General features: G+C 46.2%; 1 protein-coding gene across 2 annotated transcripts in view; it reads left to right on the plus strand.

Annotated features, from left to right (window-relative positions):
- The window catches only part of LOC144801703 (E3 ubiquitin-protein ligase HECTD3-like), a 507926-nt gene that overhangs the window by 177359 nt on the left and 308587 nt on the right, over positions 1-21980 (plus strand). Inside the window, exon 7 of one of the 2 annotated variants that reach the window (XM_078671764.1) lies at positions 7850-7932. The exons of the other annotated variant lie outside the window; for it this stretch is intronic. Within the exon in view, the coding sequence (XP_078527890.1) occupies positions 7850-7932 (83 nt within the window). The remainder of the gene's footprint in view (positions 1-7849; positions 7933-21980) is intronic. 2 annotated transcript variants of the gene reach the window in all.

Raw genomic sequence — 21980 nt, forward strand, 5'->3', positions numbered from 1 at the left:
TCCAGGAGTACTGGAAACAGGTGCTCCGCACACTTTCGCAGGCACTGGATCACTCCATATTACCTGACCCGAGGAGGTGTTTGTTAAATATATGGGAACCTACTGACTTGAACCGATACGAGCAACTCTGGGTCACAGCGGGGTTAATGGTAGCAAAACGCGACATAGCACAACGCTGGGGGGCAGCAGAACTGCCAACCAAGTCCCAATGGTGCTTGAACATGGATCGAGTAATGTTAACAGAGCGAGCAGTGTACATCAACCGGGCCTGTCCCGGGAAATGGAATAAGATATGGCTGAAGTGGAATGAATACAGGGGGGACATCTGCGAACCCCTGCGAGAAGATGATCAGGACAAATCTGAGGATGAGGAAGGGGAGGAGGGTTGAACTTAGGCGGGACGGGGCAAGGGGGTGATGGCCAGGGCCGCTGCAGTAGGCTTCCTCTTAGAGATTGGACAGAGGGGCCAAAGAGGGTAGGAGCGGGTGGGGTGGGTGAAGACATGGGTGCACTGTGATGGGCTGTCAAGTTCCCGTATTCCCAAGAGACACTAGAGACCTGAAATGCACTGAATAATGTTTCACCGCACTGTCATTCCTAACTGTTATTGTTATGTGTTTGTTGTTATTTAAAGTGGAAAACACAAAAAAAGCAAAACTACATCAAAACCTCAATTCATGCATTGAATAATTGCTCAACTGGCACTTTTAAACTTTCAGTACTCTCCGCTGTGGATTTGTTGTCAATGCGGTATTGATATCCTTCCTGATGGAATTTAATGTGTACAACGATCCACTGATAGCGGCCGGCCCACGGGGTTGTAGGCACTCCGCTGTGGCATATGCAAAGTGCAATAAAGGTTTTGGAAAAAAAAAAAAAAAGAGAGGAGGCACAGTGTTCACCGTAGTCGTCGACGAACTCAGTCTACTTCATCTACCTCTTCTACTAGGTCTTCCAAGAGTGACTACTCCCCTACTTTGACGGACAGTCCTACGTCCTGATCCTCCCCAGTGGATGACATTGGCACGTATCTGGATGTCTTACAAAGAGGAGCTCAGAAGCTGAACATTGAAATGTCTGTCCCTCAGGTTACAACGACAGTCATTTTTGAGACTTTACACAAAAAGGCGATCACCCGTCCTTTACTACCGTTAGTCCCGGGGATTATGGATCCTGTCAAGGAGGTATTCCTAACTCCGGCGGCTATCAGAGCTGTGGCAGCCCGCATCCAGAAGAAATACAAACCGGCCTCTTCTGACCCGGTTTGTGTACGATCTGACCCTCCAGCAGACTCGGTTATTGTGGCAGCGGCGAGGAAGACACACGCAGTTGCCGGTTCTTCTTCAGTCCCACCAGACAAGGACAGCAAGACTCAAGACTCCTGGGGTCGCAAAGTTTGCAACTCAGCTGCGTCGACTCTTAAGGTTTCTAGTGCGGCTGCACTTCTGGGTCGATACGACAGAGCCTTATGGGACTCTATGGAAAGGTTCAAAGCCAAGCTGCCAAAAGAAGACCAGCAGGATTTTGAAGAGACCGTGACTGAAGGATGTCTGGTGGCGAATCAGATGATAAGCACGGCTGCGGATGGTGCTGTCCTGGCGGCGCACTCCTATTCTCATGGGGTTTGTGCCAGGAGATCGGCATGGTTGCGCCTGACAGGCCTGAAGCCGGATGCTCAACATCGCATCCTTAATCTCCCCTTTTCGGGTTCCGCTCTCTTCGGGGAGCATGCTGACGAAGAAATGACCCGAATGAAGACGGAACTGGACACAGTGAAAGCGGTGGGCTTGGAAAAGAAGAAAGAGTTCAAGCGCCGTTTCAAGCCCAACAGGGGGAGAGGGGCTCAACAGAGGGTTCAACCCCTCAGTGGTCCCAAAATAAGACCCAGGGGAAATCCCAGTTTCGAGGTAAACCTGGCAGAGGTAGAGGAGGTCATCAGCAATCCTCTAACACCACGAGAGGAGGAAAAGCCTGATCGGTGGCTTCCTCTGGCGCCATTGCCCACTCCAGTGGGAGGAAGTGCTTCACAACACCTGGCAGAGTGGGTCAGCATCACCAAGGATCAGTGGGTGCTGAATATACTGCGCAATGGATACAGGCTACGTTTCCGTGCCCCTCCAAAGAGCATTCCTCCAAAGAGCGCTTACCCTCATCAACTAAGCTTGCTCCGAAGAGAGGTAAAAGTCCTACTACAAAAAAGAGCGATAGAGGAGGTTCCTCTCGCTCAAAGAGGAAAGGGAGTTTACTCCAGGTACTTTCTTGTCCCCAAAAAAGTTCGGGAGGACAAGTTCAGACCAATACTCGATCTACGACTTCTAAACAAGGTCATCGTCAGAGAAAAGTTTCGCATGTTGGCACTTCACCAAATATGCCCACATCTTCAAGTCGGAGATTGGATGTGTTCGGTGGACCTACAAGATGCGTACTTTCACATCCCTATTGCTCTACAACATCGCAAGTACTTAAGGTTTGTCGTAGGGAACAAACACTATCAGTACACAGTGCTACCCTTCGGTCTCAAGTCCGCACCACGAGTCTTCACCAAATGCATGGCAGTGGTGGCGGCTTTTCTTCACAAGAAGGGGCTCTTCATCTACCCGTACCTGGACGACTGGCTCCTGAAAGGTCCATCTCCAGTGCAGGTGAAACACGATCTACATCTGTGTCTACTCCAGTTGCACAGGCTCGGCCTTCATGTGAACCTGGAGAAGTCAGTCCAGCGGCCTACTCAATCAATCCACTACCTAGGCTCCGTTCTGGACACAAACGTGGGAAAAGCGTTTCCTTCGGAGGAGAGACTTTTTTCCATGAGCCAGAAATGTGGAATCCTGCTGACATCTCGGCTTCCAACAGCCCGACAAGTAGCATCCCTGCTAGGTTCCATGGCGTCCTGCATCTTTCTCATCCCAAACGCCAGGCTGAGAATGCGTCCTCTACAGCAGGCTCTGGAGGATCAATGGGACCAGGCGACAGATCTTTGGGAGGATCGCATCAAACTCTCCCAAGCGACAAAAGACGCCATCAAATGGTGGACACGGAGAAAGAATCTGCTGGTGGGGGTTCGGTTTCACCAGCCTCTTCCAACCCAGTCGATAGTGATGGATGCCTCTCTGCAGGGTTGGGGAGCGCATATGGGTCCGCTTCAGATTCAAGGCCTGTAGTCTGCGCAGGAGCAGACATACCACATCAATATGCTGGAACTCAGAGCTGTATTCCTGGCTCTCAAAGCTTTTTTACCAGCGATAGAGTCCAACTCAGTCCTAGTTCAGACGGACAACACGACCACCATGTTCTATCTGAACAAACAAGGAGGCACAAGGTCTCGCCCTCTGTTTCGAGAGGCTCAGGCAATCTGGCATTGGCTCCTCTCTCGAGGCCTCACGATAGTGGCGGTGCACCTTCCAGGCGAGTTGAACGTAAAAGCAGACGCACTCAGCAGGCACTTCGAAGATCAGCCAGACTGGGTGCTAAACGACGAAGTAGTGGAAGAGCTTTTTCGTTGCTGGGGTCGTCCAACCATAGATTTGTTTGCAGACGACGAAAACTCCAAATGCCACGCCTTCGCGTCCAGGTTCCACCGGCCAGGGACTCAGGGGAATGCTTTACTGATGGATTGGTCAGGGACATTCGCTTACGCGTTTCCTCCCCTGGCTCTGATTCCGAGAGTAGTTTCCAAGCTCTGCAGGTCGAACATGGAAATGATCCTGATAGCTCCGGATTGGCCGCGGCAGTGGTGGTACCCGGACCTTCTGCATCTGTCTGTGTGTCCACACAGACGACTCCCTTGCAGGCCGGACCTGTTGAGCAAGATGAACGGGAGGATAATGCATCCCAACCTCCCATCACTGAACCCAACAGCATGGCTCCTGAGGTCCTGCAATACGGACATTTGAACTTGCCTCCGGAATGCATGAACATTTTAAAGGAGGCTAAGAGACCTTCCACAAGAGCGTCCTATGCGTTCAAGTGGAAGAGGTTTTTCTTATGGTGTAGGGATCATCACCTAGGTCCGACTAAAGGACAGGAGGACGTCATCTTGCCATACCTCCTTTCCCTAGCTACGGCTGGTTTAAAATACGCTTCTATTAGGGTGCATTTGTCAGCCATAGTAGCATACAGAAAATCACCAGATCAGGTGTCTTTCTTTCAGGTTCCAGTGGTTAAGGACTTCCTCCAGGGGTTGAAGAAAGTGTATCCCCCTGTGCGAAATCCTTCTCCTCCATGGGAATTAAACCTGGTGCTATCCAGGTTAATGTCACCACCTTTTGAGCCCATCCACAAGGCCTCTTTGCAACATCTCTCTTGGAAGGCGGCCTTTTTGGTGGCGATTACCTCTGCTCGCAGAGTCAGCGAGATTCAAGCTCTCTGTGCGAAAGAACCATACACTATCTTTCATCACAATAGGGTAGTCTTAAGGGCTCATCCAGCTTTCTTACCTAAAGTCATCTCTGATTTTCATATAAATCAGTCCATTTCCCTTCCATCATTTTTTCCAAATCCTACGACCCCAGCCGAGCGGTCACTTCACTCCTTAGATCTTAAGAGAGTGCTCAAGTTCTATTTGGAAATGACCAAAGGGATTAGGAAAACGGATCAACTGTTCGTGAACTATGGTTCAATGCGAACAGGTTTTCCAGCGGCCAAGAGGTCCATCGCGAGATGGATTGTCTCTTGCATTAAATTGGCTTATCAGCTTGCAGGCAAGCCTTTGTTGCAGTCACCCAAAGCGCATTCCACTAGAGGGAAGGCCGCTACTGTAGCCTTCTTACACGACATTCCAATGTCGGAGATATGCAAGGCTGCGACTTGGAAATCAGTTCATACCTTTACGAGACATTACTGTCTCGAGTCTGATTCCAGGGCCGATACTCAAGTAGGACAAGCCTCTTTGAGGAATCTATTAGGGTAGCCTACGGCCTATACGAGCTTAGTATTTTCTAGGCTTAATATGGTTTATTACTGTATTGTTACTCCTTTGCCCGCAGGGAGATGAGGTGAGGCTCGCTATTCTATTCTAATGCTTATGACTATTGATGAGGATCCCCTGGAAGAGAAGGATTAGTTACTTACCTGTAATCCTAGTTCTCTTCCAGGGGTATCCTCATCAAAGTCATAAGCAACCCTCCCGCCTCCCCGGGCAAAGGACATTCTTTAATAAGGAGATGTTGTTAACCTATTTGTTATTGGGTTTATTTTCAGTCTCCGAAAAGAACAACTGACCTAACTGTCACCCCTGAGGCATGATGGGATACTGGGGGTCATGAGTGCCTTAAAGGCACGGTGTCAGTTTATTGCTATGCAGCTACAGGTTAGCTTTTCAGTCTTTTTAGACTGTGTGTTTGCAATGCAGCCTGGGAGCTTTCTATGCTTCCAGTGAGTTATAAGAATTTCTACTGCTTTTTGAGCATTAAAACAATTTCTAAACAAACTTTTTTTGTTGTTTCTCATGTTTCTAATGCTTATTATTATACATGTATGGTGGAAATTCTACACAGCATATTTCAGCTCTGTTTTTATTGGCTGCTATTGCATGTTATATATATATATATATATGTATTTATATATATATATGAGAGTATATATATATATGTGGGGCACATATAATATAGTGTTTCCGGGGTCCTGCACATGGGCGGGAATATTCTAATGCTTATGACTTTGATGAGGATACCCCTGGAAGAGAACTAGGATTACAGGTAAGTAACTAATCCTTCTGTGAAATGAACCAATAGAAAATGGTGCAAAATTCAGTAGAACAAAACCTGATTGACATTTCATCAATAGATAACAATCAAAAAGCCACCAAGACTGCAGGCGGCAGCCCTAGGTATTGTGCCAGGTAGTAAAAGCTAGTGTGCTTTGGTTAATTGGTTGTTCTCCCTGCTGCTGCATGGGAGAAAGCAACTTTGTAGGCACCTACAGTCATGTGAGTGGTTCTGGCTGTTTAATAAGTTGAAATGTAGGTGCTACGCATAGGATCATCCAGTTTGGTATCTCTTTAGAGGTACTGCATTAATGATTTTCCCATGTGCCTGGCCGTGTCCACATATCTTTATGAAGATGCTACATTGGTCACTTTTTAATTGCAGCAACATTCCTTTTGCATATGCTGCTAAATGTACATGCTAAAGCCAGAATGAGAAATCCGCATACGCTATGTAAGTCCTCGCGGTGAGCATAGTAAACAACTGTGAAAGATGACATCTTATGGATGCTAGTGAATCTACCGTATTATGTTGGATGTCTCTGATATCAGTGAAGCATTGGCTTTTAGTTTCACTGTAATGTCCTGTGAGGATCTTTGGCAATTGGTTGAAACGTTTGCTTCCAAGACTTTGGGGCCTATTAACAAACATGAATTTATACATACAAATTCACTCAAGTGTAATTGTGCTACTGCATCTATTAGTAACATTGCACTTTTTGTGCTATTCACCATTTCTGAGTGTAAAGGTATTCCTAGGGGTAGAAGTTCAAGTCTCCTCCCCTTTGCAAAGCCTCCTACACCAGGGTTTGCAAGTGTAAAGTTACTACCATTGTAGCAGAGCTCCTCCTATGCAAAAGTATAGGGAAATTACTAAAACCTTAGTAATCTTTAAAAAATATATTTATATTTAAAATTTTATGTCGAAATGTTAATGTAAAATATGTTTAATTATGTAATTTAGACCAACAACTAATAACATATTAAGCACAATACCTTAAATGTGTATTAACTATATTTGTCATTCAATATTATTTATTTAAATTATAATAATAGTTCTTAAAGAATAAGTTTAAAAATCCAGCAACATTTTTAGTTTGTATTATAAAATAAGCTTATTACATTTTATAATATAACAATTATTTATTCATTAAATATTTTATAACTAAACAAAATACATGTAAACGTTGGAATAATTTCGTTTATTTAACATTATTTCCTATGGGATGTTATTTTAAGTCCCTGCCTTAATTGTTTTCTATGGGAACCTGTTGCAGTGCCTGTAAGTGGCCATGAGTGGTGCTGTAATTACTCTGAAGCCAGACAGCAGACCATTTACCACTGTTTTGGGACCCTTTTGACTACAGTAACTCTGTGGCAGCACATGTGGCAGAGACCTCCGCATATAAAAATAGGAGTAGCACAGGCATATTGTAGTACGTGAGCTTTTTTACTGTATTACTACTAAACGGACTACAAAGTGGTGTTTTTGAATAGGCCCCCATGCTTGTTTGTTCATTATCTTTATTGTTTTACATTATATGCAGAGACTTGTATATAGGGTAGGGAGTGAAGACAGCAGATGTGAATAAAACATTTGATTATGCAGGATCAAAACGAAACAATGTATACAGACAAATTTTACAAACTGAATGGATTACCAGGAGGAAAATTGATCGCTACTTAATAAGGAAAAGAAGGAAATGTTGTTTAGTAAATTCATTTAAGTGCATTGACCACCACAGTAACACAGGGCAGGAGAGCTGATTCCACCTGTGGAATACACAGAGCAGCACCCACCTCTGCTGGGACTAACTACCCTGAGGATGTGTAGAGGGCGCTGTGAGGCTGGCCTGTTAAGCTGCCGCGTCTGAGAGCAGGCCTTTTCAGATCACATTATGTCCAAATCTCATTTCAGGAAGTTCACTGTTGTTCTTTTCACCAGGGACCTAAAGGATTACCTTTGACCTGTAAAATATTCATATGCTATGTAACACAGGAATAATCAAACCACCTCTGTTCAGTAACTCAACAGACCTACCTCATGCCACCTCTCACCCTCCCTGCCACCTCTCACCCTCGCTGCTCAATAGTTCAAACTGCTAACCTCTGCATCCCTCCTGCTCTGTGCTCTTACCTTTTCAGGACTTTAACCGGGGATGTCTGCATCCTGGAGGACATGACGACTCACCTGCCGGTCATCGAGATACGATTCATGGAGTGTCAAGGTTGTACTACAAAAACGAAAAACACTTGTGGGGGAGTACGCTGCTATGATGCTAATGCCAAGTTGGGTGGGCTCCATTGGACTATTAGTGCCTCAGTTATTTATTATAGTTTAGTATTAATGCTTACCCCAAAATGGATTTTTTTGTGGCAGCCTTAATAGAAAATTTGCTTACCAGATAAATTGGTCCTTGTGTCCAGAAGACAAGGATTTTGTTTGGCGATAACTACACAGGCCGAAGGAGGCGCTGAGCTGTAAAAGCAGTAAAAAGTGGTAGAAGTGCTCTAAAACGGGATGACCTAAAAACTGTTTTGACAAGTCTCTTCCCCACCCCATCCTATAGAAATAATTCCAATTCGATACATAATAGTATGCACACTGGAAACTGTGTGAACTATAGGTTCTAATGATTCAGAAGCGTTGTTAGTAGATCACAATGTTTGGCCTCCTAGCACTTAGACACAAACTCAAAGAGAAGAATAGTAACAGATGCAGACAAGCTGCAGTGATTGTCTAGTTGGCTGATGAATTAATCAAATTACGTTGGAGGTAGAAGGCCCTGACTTTGAGGGCAAAACTCTACATGCAGAGCGAGGCATCGTTTTTTTTGTGGTACTTTATTACTCATTTTCCAAGATAACTAACAAAACAACTAATGGCATTTCAGCTATATACTTATCACTAGAGGCTACTCAATAGCTTCGAGACGTATACAGGAGTAAGGCAGAGTAAGAATATACAAATACTTGTGGTTGCGTGTAAATACACTTTAGGGTGGATGAGAAGAGTTGGAGGGCTCTGGGGCACCCAAATGGGCAGGACCACAGCCAGCTCCGCACCAATCCGGGCACGAACTGAGGAAGTGCACTGTAGCAGGTCATCATGGGCATCAGTCATTCCCATCTGAGATATCGTGTCTAGGGTAAGCAGATAATCGTGCAGTAGTTGCCAAATAACTTTGGGTTAGGGGCAATGAGCTTTGTTTGTGTGCAACAGTAGCACCTCATCATACCTGGTATAGGGTGCCCTATGTCACGTTCACATGCCGACCGGATCCTCCCATCTCCCCCCAACTTCGGGCAAGACAAGCTTGATAAAGCGAGAGACCAATCGTGACCCTTCAATGGCAATAAACACTAGCGCCAGTGGGGGAAGTCCTCCGGTTCTAGTGGATATGAGGGTTACCGATCGTGTAATGTATTGTGACTACGCCAGAGGATGAAATTGTCCATATGTGTAACGACCCCCATATTGGCGATGGCCGTGTGTGTGGTAACATGTCCGCCTGGGGAAAGGTCTCCCAGTGAGTGCAAATTGAACATATGTAAAGTACGTTGTACTAATTTTTCCTAGGTCACGGGTAGCCAAGGATTATGAGTTAGTGGTATAGCTGGAGAGTAAACTTAGCCCACCCCCCTAGGTATCAGCGAAGTTTTGCAAATGCCCAACAGGTAGGAGAAAGCATTTGGATTGCCAAGGGATCTCTCAGTATGCCCAGCGGTATGATAGAAGAGAGAGGAGTCAGCACAGCCTGGTCCCTCTCTGGTTTTGAGTATGGTAATCTAGCATCCGCATGAAATCAGTAGTAAGAGAAGCGACATTGTGCCACAAAAATACAGCTGCATACCTGGTGCGCCAAATCCTCCTCGCTCTTATGGTAGTGGCAGAACTTTCCAACGGATTCTGGGTCAGCAGCTTACCCGAATCAGGTGGAGCTGATAGCTCCTCACAGTGGCAAGAATACATTAGACAAAGCAATTGTTATATTCATCAAAAAATAATAAAAACGTGGGAGGATTACCATTTCGATCATTTGGATGCGCCCACACATGGATAATGGTAAATTGACTCAGCACTCCGTTTGCGAGGCCAGTTTGTCCACTGCTGGCCCATAGTTCAGTTGAATCACCATCTCTTTTTGTTTATGTAAAATAAAGTCTAAATATCTGGTGGAATCGTCACATCAGGTAAAGGGGTGCTCCACCTCTCAGCGTACCGTGGCTTCAGTTTTTGGAAAGAGCTGTGATTTGGTCCAATTAATGGAGAGAGGGCAGAGAGGCACCCAAATCGAATGATTTCACGGATAATAGGGGCTAGGTTTGCGGCTGGGTTTTTAATACAGCAAAATATCTGCGAACATGGAGATCAAGAGTGGACCAGCTGGCATCGCAGGCCGCAATGTAGGTGCTGTTTCTGTGGCTGCCGGATCAGTAGATCCATGGCGATAATGAAGAGTAATGCCTACAGATGGCATCCCTGATGGGTCCCCCTAGTCACTGAAAAGGGGCAGCGAGTGCAGCATTACCCTCAGTCTAGCCACAGGGTTAGAGTAGAGCATCATAATAAGATCTAGGAATCCGCGTGGGAGTAACAGTTTGTACAACAAAGTCCTCAGGAACGGCCATTCTAGCGAGTCAAAAGCCTTCTCTGCATTAAGTAGGGCAACCGCCGCTGGGAGCTCAGGGCAAATGCGGACCAGCACTGCAAAAACAGTTCGAAGGTTCGGGGTGGTTAACCTATGTGAAACAAAGCTAGTTTGTATTGGCGATAGAATTTGTTCCAAAAAGAATGCAAGGCAGGTAGCAATCACTTTGGCTGAAATCTTATTGACGTTATTGAGAAGCTATAGAGGTCGATATGACACGAAGATGCGTTTCTTTACCAGGCTGAAGCAGCAGTGTTTTCATAACCTCTCTGAGGGTGGGCGGGAGTCTCAAGGGCCTCTGCATAAACCTCCTAGAGATGTAGAGCAAGGTCATGTTTGTGGGCCGTATAAAACGGCCCGTAAGGCCATCTAACCCTGGGGCCTTAGATCTAGTGTGTCTTATCGCCTTAGTGATTTCCTCACATGAAATGGGTGCTGTTAGACATTCCTATTGGCCCTCTGTCAGCCAGACCATTGCAACCTTTGTTAAGTAATCTGATATTGCAGTAGTGCCATCATCTGCTCTTGTGGTGTATAGCTGTTGATATTAGGGCATAAGTTCCTTAGTTATGCTGTCATTATCGACCGCAGTCGTTCGATGGGTAGTACGGAGCTCTGTCATATACCCCTTTGCTCAATAGCCGTGCCAGCATGCGTCCTGGCCTCTCTCCCTCTCCGTATCTACGCTCTTGCTCATATTTCCCTAGGTAGGCCAACTCTCACTCTTCAAGATCTCCTGCAGCAACACTGAACGGCAGTAGAGCTGAGCTTTATGCCCCTACGGCACAGGTTCTTGGTCGATTTCTAACAGCTCCCGTTCAACACGGCTCACACTGGTGCGTATGTCTTGGAGTATTCACGCATGTATGCCAATCCATATCTTAGTTTTAAAGGCCTCTCAGAGAGTGGCCTGTGTGGCAACCAACCTAGTATTAAGTGTAAAATATTCTGTGATGGAGTCACACAACTCTGACTTTAATACGTATCATGCATTGTATTGTCAGGAAAGCCACACTGTCTTACCAATCCCCCGCCATAAGAGAGTTGCAGGACTATCTTAGCCCTGAGCATGGTCCGATAAAGTGTGAGTGAGATGTTTTGTTTTGGCCAGCCACAGGGCCGCATCCTGGGATAGAAACCAATGGTCTGTCATGTTGGTGTTGTGTAACCTCCACGCGTCTGCTAGCTTGAAGATGTTACCAATATCCGGAAAAAACGCATTGGGCACGGGATTTGCCACTTACATTAGAGCTGTGGAGTCTCCTACAAGGTTATAGGCCATGTTTAGAACACGTTCCAGGAGCACCAAGTTGGCCTCTATCAGCCCCATGATTGCCGGAATTTCCTGATAGAAATCAGGATAGTGTAGGCTAAGGGCATAAACATTGACCAACAGTACTCTCTTTTTCTCCAATATGCCAGAGACAATAACATACCTTCCAGCATTGTCTATAAAACTGTTGTGATGTGTGAAGGGGATGCTTTTATGTATCAGGGTGCATACCCCGCGAGAGCAGGAGCTGTAATAGGAAACATATCGACTGTCCTCCATGCCAAGGCATATGACCATGTGGTCCTGTTGGAAGGGTGCATCTCCTGGAGGAATGCCACCTTCATACCATGTCCTGCCAGGTATGAGAGCACTTGCTTACCCTGTTGGGGGTTGTTGAGGCTTGGGATGTTTCACATCAAACATGTCAACTCCGTCACTCATGTCCCCCTAGGCAAGGTCCCTATTAGGGGAGGGTATAATGAATAAGTGTCTCTGTGAGTGCAGTGAAGATATCACAGTGTAACCGGACAGTATGTTGTTATGCAAACAGTAACAAAACACAATTAAAACATCCAGATTTTAGAATATCGGGCGAATCCCAAATAAACCGAATCAACATCCCAATTCCAGTCAGAGCTGTGTACACAGCTCGGAGGAGTGGCAACACCACAGCATTTGATGCCCTTAATCTGTGATACCTAAACAGGAGGAAGTTGCGTTGCATTATGGTAGCATCATGAGGCTCTCTATCGGTGTTTGGGAGTAGCAATGAGCAGGAAGGAAGACAGTACAGCCACTTCGGATGCAAAGTACTGGTGCAAGAGCAGCGCCGGCAGGCAGCTGTCAATCCGGTGATTTGTGGGGTACATCAGCTTCAGTAGTGGAGGGGAAGCAATACGGCAGGGCGGGAGAGGCCCCTCTTGCCATATTGTTTACAAAAATCTATGGCCTCCACTGGCATGGTCAAGATCCACGATTGCCCATCAACTTTCACTCGCATGCGAGCTAGGTAGAACATGTTGTATTTTAGTCCTTGTTTCCTTAAAGTGTTTTTGACATCTGCAAATTTGCGTCTCATTGCTTCCCGAACCACCATGGTGAAATCGAGAAAAAGATAGAGCCCTGGTAGTGCAGAGCCCAAACACTGCTTCACGTGGCCTCATCTGCGGCAGCGGGTAAAGGGAGCAAGCATGATAATCAGGCTCCCAAACTCACAGCTCAATCCCGGTCTTCTGACCACCAAAGGTCAACGCTGGGAGGCGGTAGCTGGAGATAAGTGCTGAATCCTAATTGTGCACCCCTGCAGCAGGCCTTGGGCTGCTACCCAGCGCCTCACTAGGTAGGATTATCCACACAATCACACACTCAGCCAGGCAGAGCCGCTCAGCAACGGCCGGCCCATGGTGCAGGGGCTTAACAACAGTCAGTATTGCATCGCAAAGTGCATGTGCAGCGCACTGCCAGGCAGCGACATCTGACCAGCCTCGATGCATGGTCCACCACTCACCCTAACCATGTGGCACAGCAACAAGAACCAGGCCTCATCCAGCGTCAGACCGTATCATCAGCACTCTGGTGCCACTCCTTACGATCGGCAGTGTGTCGATGGGGGCAGGTTTAGAAAAAGCAGACAGGGCGTGCCAGCAGTGCTCGGTAGCCACATCCTCAGGCTCAGCCATGGTCCCTGTCACTGCAAGACCTCCAAGTACCACACTTGCTTTCCACTCCGTCCACGTGCCTCCAATTGCACCTCCACATGTAGCTAGTCGGTCCAGCCTGGCATCCTGGTTCACCCCCACCTCCTTCCATCGCAGCATTGCAAGAATGGAACTGGATAGTGGGGCTCTCAGTGCCCGAATTTCTCTGCCTTGTGTCCATCTTGGTCACCGGTGTGGCCACACCCCAAGAGTGAGGCATTCATACTATGTTCTCTTCCATCACATAAAACAATCATTGGCAATTCCAATAGACCTGGCTTTAAAGTAATGTTGTCTGCTAATGTGAAGCATTACAAGTAAGTAGCATGGGAATAGATATGTATTTGTGTGGAATCAAAGAACTGCAGAATAATATTGGTGTAGTTTAAAAGGTCAGGTGACAGTTGCACTGTCAAGCCCGATCTAAAAATCTTTGTACCTAAATTACTGCCCTCATCCAATCTGTCCTGCTGCCAGAGAAAAACAGCCGATTATCTGTTTATCTAAGACAGCTATTAGCCTTTCAATGTCATGGCCCTGAAGTTCAAGCTCAGGCAGCTGAATAAATTAACAAAATGATCTGAGCTGTTTGGAAGGCAAGCACTTTTTTGTGGAAGCACACAACTTGTGCCCAGTCAAAACATGTACTCCTGGCTCTCAACATATAGGTGGAGCCAAAGACCCTCTCCTGGTGATTCTTACATAATTGTCTGGAGACAGCTGGACTGTCAAACCAGATCATAAAAGAAAGCGCATCCATATACTTACATTTTCTTATGTAGCTGAATATTTATTTACACCAGAAAAGGGCCACTTGCCCCATGTACTCTGCTAATTTCCGAGCCTGCTGCTATAAAACATGCTCTGCTTAGCTGTTCCCTTGGTCATAGTTGTTGTGGTATGGTTAGCATCCTTTGGGGGTTAAGTGCTTTTTTTGTAACTGTTTTCTAAATCTCTTTATGCATTGGTGCTGAACCACACTCAAATGAATGCTCCACGTTTCAGGAGGAGCCTTCCTGTGTCAGTTCCTGAGGACACTGTCTGCCAGTGACACATATATCATTAACCCTTATTCTGAATTCGCACCTCCACTTGAAGCTGTTTCTTTACCACTTTGTTTGTACCTTTGAGGCACTTGAATGTGCCTACTATAACTGCTGTCCTCAGGCTCTGAGACGACGTAGCAGCTCTCTTCGGTATTTTCTGATGCTTACATTGCACCACCCTGAGCTGTATGCTAAACCTAATCTATCTTGATACTGCTGGTGATGCTGTGTGTAAAACCTCACATTCTATGTTTGCATGGTAAGACACCTTCCTTTTACTGTTGTCCCTCTTCCTGTACTTCCATTTCTTCCTAAGCTCACTGCCTCAGCACAAGTGGAAAACGATGATGTTACCCAAGTTTTGTTTGATGGTTTCCAACACCTTCACCCAATCTCAAATTGCACCCAATTCTTCTCTTACATCTCAAATTGCACCCAGGTCTTCTCTTCCCTTGATGCATAGCTTTGCACCCAGGCTGCATGTTTTCCAGTTTCCTTCTTAATGACCACTCTTGGTGTTTTCAGTGGAAGCGTAAAATGGCAGTCTGCTTGGTAGGTGTGTTCCTAAAAGTGCAAGCCAGTTGTACTAGGGATCTATTTTTAATATGTATCCCTTCCAGAGCTCAGGGAGAGAAGCATCCTTATTGAAGTACTTTGTACTATTTACTGCACAGGCAGCATTTAAATGACATTTGGTGAGGGTGTGGCCGACGCCGAGCAAGATGACCACCTAGCACGAGGATTCCCCTTGGATGATTGAGAAATGGGGTCATACAGGCACCCACAGGTCGCTAATGTGATATTACCCCTCAATGTTTATCAGAATACATAACCGACCAGATGATCCACCTGGACTGTGCTGAGGTGCATATATGTGTTCCGGGAGAGATCACTGCCGTACTATTTCTCTTTCAATTGGAGAGACCTGTGAGCCTTTCATGGGCCTCATCATGCTCCAGAATCAATGCTGGGCTCCCATCACCTTACAACTCACACCAACATTGCCTTCTTCCAACGACATTCAGTCTGACAATCTCTTTCTTGTCAGCTCTGTAACACCTTTCTGCTCTGCAACGCAACCTCTGAAGACCTCACAGCACTGTCTCAAGTCTGCTATCTTATGGCTCCCACAAAGTACAATGTCCCATAATCAACCTCAAACATGAGTCTGGCGGTGTGGCCCATTATGAGGTTTTTTTTCCCACACTACTATGCTCATCTTGCTTGCCCTCATATTGTGGATCTAATCTACCTTGTTATGTTCTGTTAATAAGTTTTATAGAGCGCGCGATTACCATAAGGCATCTTGGCGCTCGTGTCATTATACCCTATTTAGAATGATCAAGGTAGAGGCCTGCAAGTTGTTAGCCTATCAAGACTGCTATTAAGGTGAGCTGCTGAAATTATAAGTTTTCAGTTCCTTCCTAAATGTTTAGTGATGGGACTACTTATTGAGATGTAACTGTCATATCCTTTAGGCTAGTCCTGTCATATCCTTTAGGCTAGTCCTGTCATGTATGCCCCCTTTTTACATACATTGTCCCATTCACAAGACAATAACGGTTCTGAATAGGTGACCTTTTACATAGTAGTTTGCTCCTGTCTCTTTCACACCAGGCTCTTCGTATTTTATCGTAATACCTGTACCTGACGTTCATAAACATGTCCTCAGGCACTGCATAAATATTCTGTATATTTTCATCCTTGACCAACAGACCCGCTGTGCATGATCGCATTGTTTGGAAAAACATTTATGGTTGTTTTCAAAACGTATCGATTCTAGAAGAAACCCTGGAGTTGCTTCTCTAGTATATAAGACCCTAATTCCCCCCTTAAAATTAGAGGAGAATTCCCTCCACGCTGACATGGGGTCCTGCATGCTGAATCTTCAGCCCTCGGCAGTCTGACATCTCTTGCGGGGTGTCATCCTCGGAGCAGAGACTGGGTCCTTTATTCTTTACCATGAAGTGAGGGGGTTGGTTCTTCCCTAGGGGATTCTTGGCTATAAACACATATATCTATAGGGATATACATACTACACCTACATATCTAGGCTAGGTACATTTAGGGCGCACATTATAGGAGTATGCAAGTGCTACTGTCTTATCTGAACTGTATATGTTCATCTTCTTAGCACTAAATGTAAATGTAAATTGATACTTGTATAGCGCACTACTCGCCCGCAAGGGTCTCAAGGCGCTTGTACGAATATCGCTGTGGAACCCATCCTGGCTTTCCCTGTGAGGTGTCCACTCCTGGGCACCCCCAAGGTAGAGGCCAGGCATCATTAGCGTTGTGGGGGGCGTTGTGGAGATTAAGCAAGCTATTGCCCAGAGTTGCAGAGTGGGACTCCATGATTGGAATAGGCGCTGAGGCGAGAATTATCAGGTCCGTGGAATTTTGAGCCCAAGACCCGCCGAGACGGGGAATTGAACCCTGGTCCCGGGCTAGACCTCTGCATCAGGGTCTGCCGCTCTAACCATTGAGCCACACTTCTCCACTATCTCCACTCCACTATCGTCGAAATGTATGTTCGAGGCATATGAGCTGCAGATTGTACACTTAGCATTAGATTGCCACCTGGTGTTGCGCTCGGATGATTTCAGGTTGTTGTCGTCTTGGAAGAAATCTTTGTAGTCACGAGATAGGTGACTCCTCCCTTGGACAATACTGCGCATGGGCATCGGCTCCATCCTTAGATTGTTTTTTCCGACACTGGGTTCGGATGAAAGTTTCTCCGCTCCGGCTACAAAAACATTTTTCAAGCACCTCGAAGCGCAAAACTTCCTCAAACTTCTTAAAACTACCATTGACATCGACTACAATAGTTTCACCGCCATCAGTTCCATTCCGGTCATCGACGCGGGTCGTTGGGCCTATCAACGCCGTGCGGCCTACACCTCATGGACAGAACTCCGTTCAAAAGATGCACGGGATGTCGAGCAAAGTTTCCACGTAGCGATCTCCACGAGGTCTGAAACCTCTGTCTATCACCAGACCACGACGAATCGACCTACACAGCTTGTGCATCCTTCCGATCAAAGAAAACCATCTGGGATCGGAGGGCCCGTCGACACGAAATGAGGAGATCAGCTCCGGAACTGGAAGATATCTTCGATGAAGAGGTTCCGCTCGTTCCCGAAGAAGATTCACCTGATCTCCAGATCATATCAGAGGCAGACGAATCAGATGACTCCATTCCATCAGGTCAGCGCGTGAGTACTACTGCCCCTGCACCACATACAGTTCCCAAACCGAAGGCAAAGGTCAGCACTCCGCCCGCTGGGCTCAGTCGAGACCGAACACCCGCTTCGAAAGCCCCGCCTTCGAGCCCGGCTCCGGAGAAAACAACTAAGCCCCCTAGTGCCTCGGCACCGAGCAAGCCGAATGTGCCGTTTTCACCTCTTCCATCGGCACCAAAACCCAAAACTAGCTCAGCACCGAAACCAAAGGATGGCTCGGCACCTAAACAGAAAGACCTCTCGGCACCGAGGCCTAAAGAAGTATCGGCACCAAAACCGAAAGAAGTACCGGCTCCGAAGCCGTCCACATCTAAACATAAAAGTGTGAAGCCATCGTCGGCCGCCTCGAAGCCGACGACACCACCTTCCACACCGAAAACACCTTCTTCAGTGCCGAAGCCCACAGGGCCTCATTCCGAAGTACCCGAGCCCTCGAACCTGCCTACCAAGCCGGAATACAACACCTTCGGCACCGAAAACTACGTCAAAGGACGTTATAGTACCTCCCAAGGCTAAACACACAAAACAACCTCGGCTGGAACCGAAAAAATCGACGCCCCAGAAGGTTGTACATGAGGAGTAACTTTTCTTGCCAGATCCTCAACGAAAGAAGATCTAAAAACAGGTCATGTAGAAGCTACACCTCACAAAAAGAGACCAGCAAATGCACCACCCACACCTGTGGTTCCTGACAAGAAAAAGGACTGTGCAACATCCCCTATGCACTTTTCCTTTCCTATACCTCCTCCTCCTTCTTCTCCTGTTCCTCTACACATATCACCTCAAATCTCTCCTTCACATTCTCCACCTTTATCATCACATTCACCTCAACATGATGATGATGAATATAGTCTGGGTGGAGGGGATGATATAGATGAGCCTTTCCCATACCCCGTGGATGACGTTATATGGGACTTGCCAAACCCACAAAATGCTCCTGATATTCCTGACCCGCAGTTATACCCTTCAAAACCTTCCCCTCCAGAGGATAACATTGGTTTTGGTCATTTGTTAAACAGAGCTGCGCTTACCATAAAGTCACTATGCATTCTGATGAGGCTGAGGAGGATTTTCTCTTAGATACCTTTGAACAGTCTCAACGGTCTGTTCAAATTCTTCCCATGATTAAAGGGGTCATCAAACATGCTCCAGAGGTATTTAAAGACCCTGTATGTACTAGAATTTTGAACCCCGGAATTGAGAAAAAATATAGGCCTGCACCCACAGACCCAGTCTACATTAAAGGACACCTACCATTAGATTCTTTAGTTGTGTCCAATGCTAGGAAAAGGGCAAATTCTCAAACTTCTGGCGAAGCACCCCCACCTGACAAAGAATCCAAAGTAATTGATGCGTCAGGTAAAGGAATAGCTGCACAAGCCACTAACATATGGCGTATAGCTAATACACAAGTCCTCCTCTCTCGTTATGATAGGACTCATTATGATCAATTAGAAAAACTACTTGAGCACCTACCAGATCAATATAAAGCTCAGGCAACTGACCTCATACAGGAAGGCAAGTTAATTTCAAATGCCTCAATAAAATGTGCACTAGATGCGGCAGACACCGCATCTAGAGCTGTGAATACCAGTGTCATACTTAGGAGACATGCGTGGCTACGCATTTCCGGGTTTAAACAGGAATTGCAAACTACCATTTTAAACCAACCATTTAATCAGAACCAATTATTTGGCCCAGAAGTGGACACTGCACTCGAAAAGATGAAGAAAGATACGGACACCGCCAAGTCTATGGGGGCTTTGCAGTCCACACCAGCTAGAGGTTCCTTTCATCGCTCCTTCTACAGAGGAGGCTCCAAACAAACTGGAGCAGACACTACAACATCTTTCAAATCTCACATACAAGCATCCTCTAACAAGGGATATTTTAGAGGAGGATACAGAGGCAATAATAACAAAGGAAGAGGTCGCGGCACAGCAATCGATCCTCTTCTGCCACAAGATAGTGACTTCCCTCTGCTCCCCAACAGCATTCCACTCCTGTAGGGGGCAGATTAACACAGTTCCTGCCTGTCTGAAACTCCATTACAACAGACATGTGGGTGAGACAGATTATCCAACATGGCTACTGCCTAGAACTTACAGCAACCCCTCCACACATACCTCCCAGGCAGTGTCCAGTGTCTACAGACCACCTGACTCTGCTCCAACAAGAAGTTCTGTCACTTTTACAAAAATACGCCATTCAATTAGTTCCTTTAGAAGAACAGGGAACGGGGGTTTACCCGCTTTATTTTCTAATTCCCAAAAAGGACGGGACACTAAGACCAATTCTCGACCTCAGGCCCCTCAATCAGTACATACAATCAGATCATTTTCATATGATCACTCTGCAACAAGTGCTCCCACTACTGCAACAAGGCGATTTCCTTTCAACACTAGACCTAAAGGATGCCTACTTTCACATTCCTATACACCCTGCTCACAGGAAGTACCTAAGGTTTGTATTACAAGGACAACACTATCAGTTCAAAGTCCTTCCATTTGGGGTGACAACAGCACCATGCGTGTTCACAAAGTGCTTAGCAGTGGTAGCAGCACATCTCAGAAGGCAGCAGATACATGTCTTCCCTTATCTAGACGATTGGCTCATAAAAGCCATGTCATTCAATCAATGTGTCCAACACACACATCAAACAATTCAAACGTTGCAGAACTTGGGGTTCACCATCAACTACACCAAGTCGCACCTGCAGCCTTCTCATGTACACCAGTATCTAGGGGCTACAATAGACACATCTACAGCTCTAGCGTATCCCAGTCCAGCAAGGATACAGAGCATTCAAGCCTTAGTCACAGTCTTCCAACAACAACAATCTCTGCAAGCCAAGACTGTTCATGAGACTAATAGGCATGATGGCATCTTGCATCTTCATAGTACCACACGCAAGATTGCAAATGCGCCCGTTACAAGAGTGCCTAGCACAACAGTGGAACCAGGGTCAAGGTCAACTAACAGACCTGGTGTTGGTGGACAGCTGCACACATCGCTCTCTGCAATGGTGGAACACCAAAAACTTGACAAAGGGGCGGCCGTTCCTCGAACCTGTTCCACAGTTAGTGCTCACAACAGACGCATCTCTCACAGGATGGGGAGCCCATCTCTTAAATCATACAACTCAAGGTCAATGGAACAATCAACAAAAACTGTTCCATATCAACCATCTAGAGCTGCTAGCCATATTCTTAGCACTCAAGACTTTTCAAATACAAGTACAAAACAAAGCTGTCTTAATCCGGACGGACAATATGCCAGCCATGTACTATATACAAAAACAGGGGGACACACACTCTCTGCAACTGTCCCAGCTTGCACAGAACATTTGGAGATGGGCCATTCCTCAAAATATACATCTGTTGGCAGAACACCTCCCAGGAGTTCACAATCAGATAGCAGATCTGTTAAGTTGGCAGTCACAACAGATTCACGAATGGGAACTACATCCACAAGTTCTTCAGCCATTCTTCCAGAGGTGGGGTCATCCACACATAGATCTGTTTGCCACCCACGAAAATGCCCAACCTTCGCCTCCAGGTTTCCACACCCATTGTCCAAGGGCAATGCGATAGGGATGAACTGGTCAGACAGATATTCATACGCTTTTCCGCCTCTCCCACTGATTCCATTAGTAGTGCGCAAGCTCAGACAACAGTCTCTCAAACTGATCCAGGTAGCTCCCACATGGGCATGCCAACCGTGGTTCACCACACTGCTGGATCTCTCTCTGGTTCCACACCAAAAGTTACAGCTCACACCCTGCCTGTTAACACAAAACCCTGGAGAAATCAGACACCCAGACCCAAAACAACTGAATTTAGCGATCTGGCTCCTGAAGTCTTAGAGTTTGGTTATCTAAATCTACCATCGGACTGTATGAACATCATTAAAGAGGCTAGGAAACCCACTACCAGAGCGTGGTATGCAGCTAAATGGAAAAGATTCGCAATATATTGCAGAAATAATCAAATTGATCCCCTGGATGCTTCCATCCAGAATATCATTTGTTACCTTTTACATCTACAAAGGTCTAATTTTGCATATTCTTCCATACCCCTGCACCTTGCAGCATTTGCAGCGTATTTACAAAACGGACAACATCTATCTCTCTTCAGAGTGCCTGCAATCAAAGCATTTATGGAAGGATTAAAAAGAATAATCCCACCCAGGTTGCCACCTTCTCCTGTGTGGAACCTGACCATTGTCCTTACAAGTCCTTTCGAGCCACTACGTAAATGTGAACTGCAATTCCTAACATGGAAAACCCCTTTCCTTGTTGCTATGACCTCTCTTAGAAGAGTAAGTGAGATACAAGCTTTTACTATACAAGAACTATTTTTTCAAA

The sequence above is a fragment of the Lissotriton helveticus genome, chromosome 1_2 (assembly GCF_964261635.1).
Source record: "Lissotriton helveticus chromosome 1_2, aLisHel1.1, whole genome shotgun sequence".
Classification (NCBI taxonomy): Eukaryota; Metazoa; Chordata; class Amphibia; order Caudata; family Salamandridae; genus Lissotriton; species Lissotriton helveticus.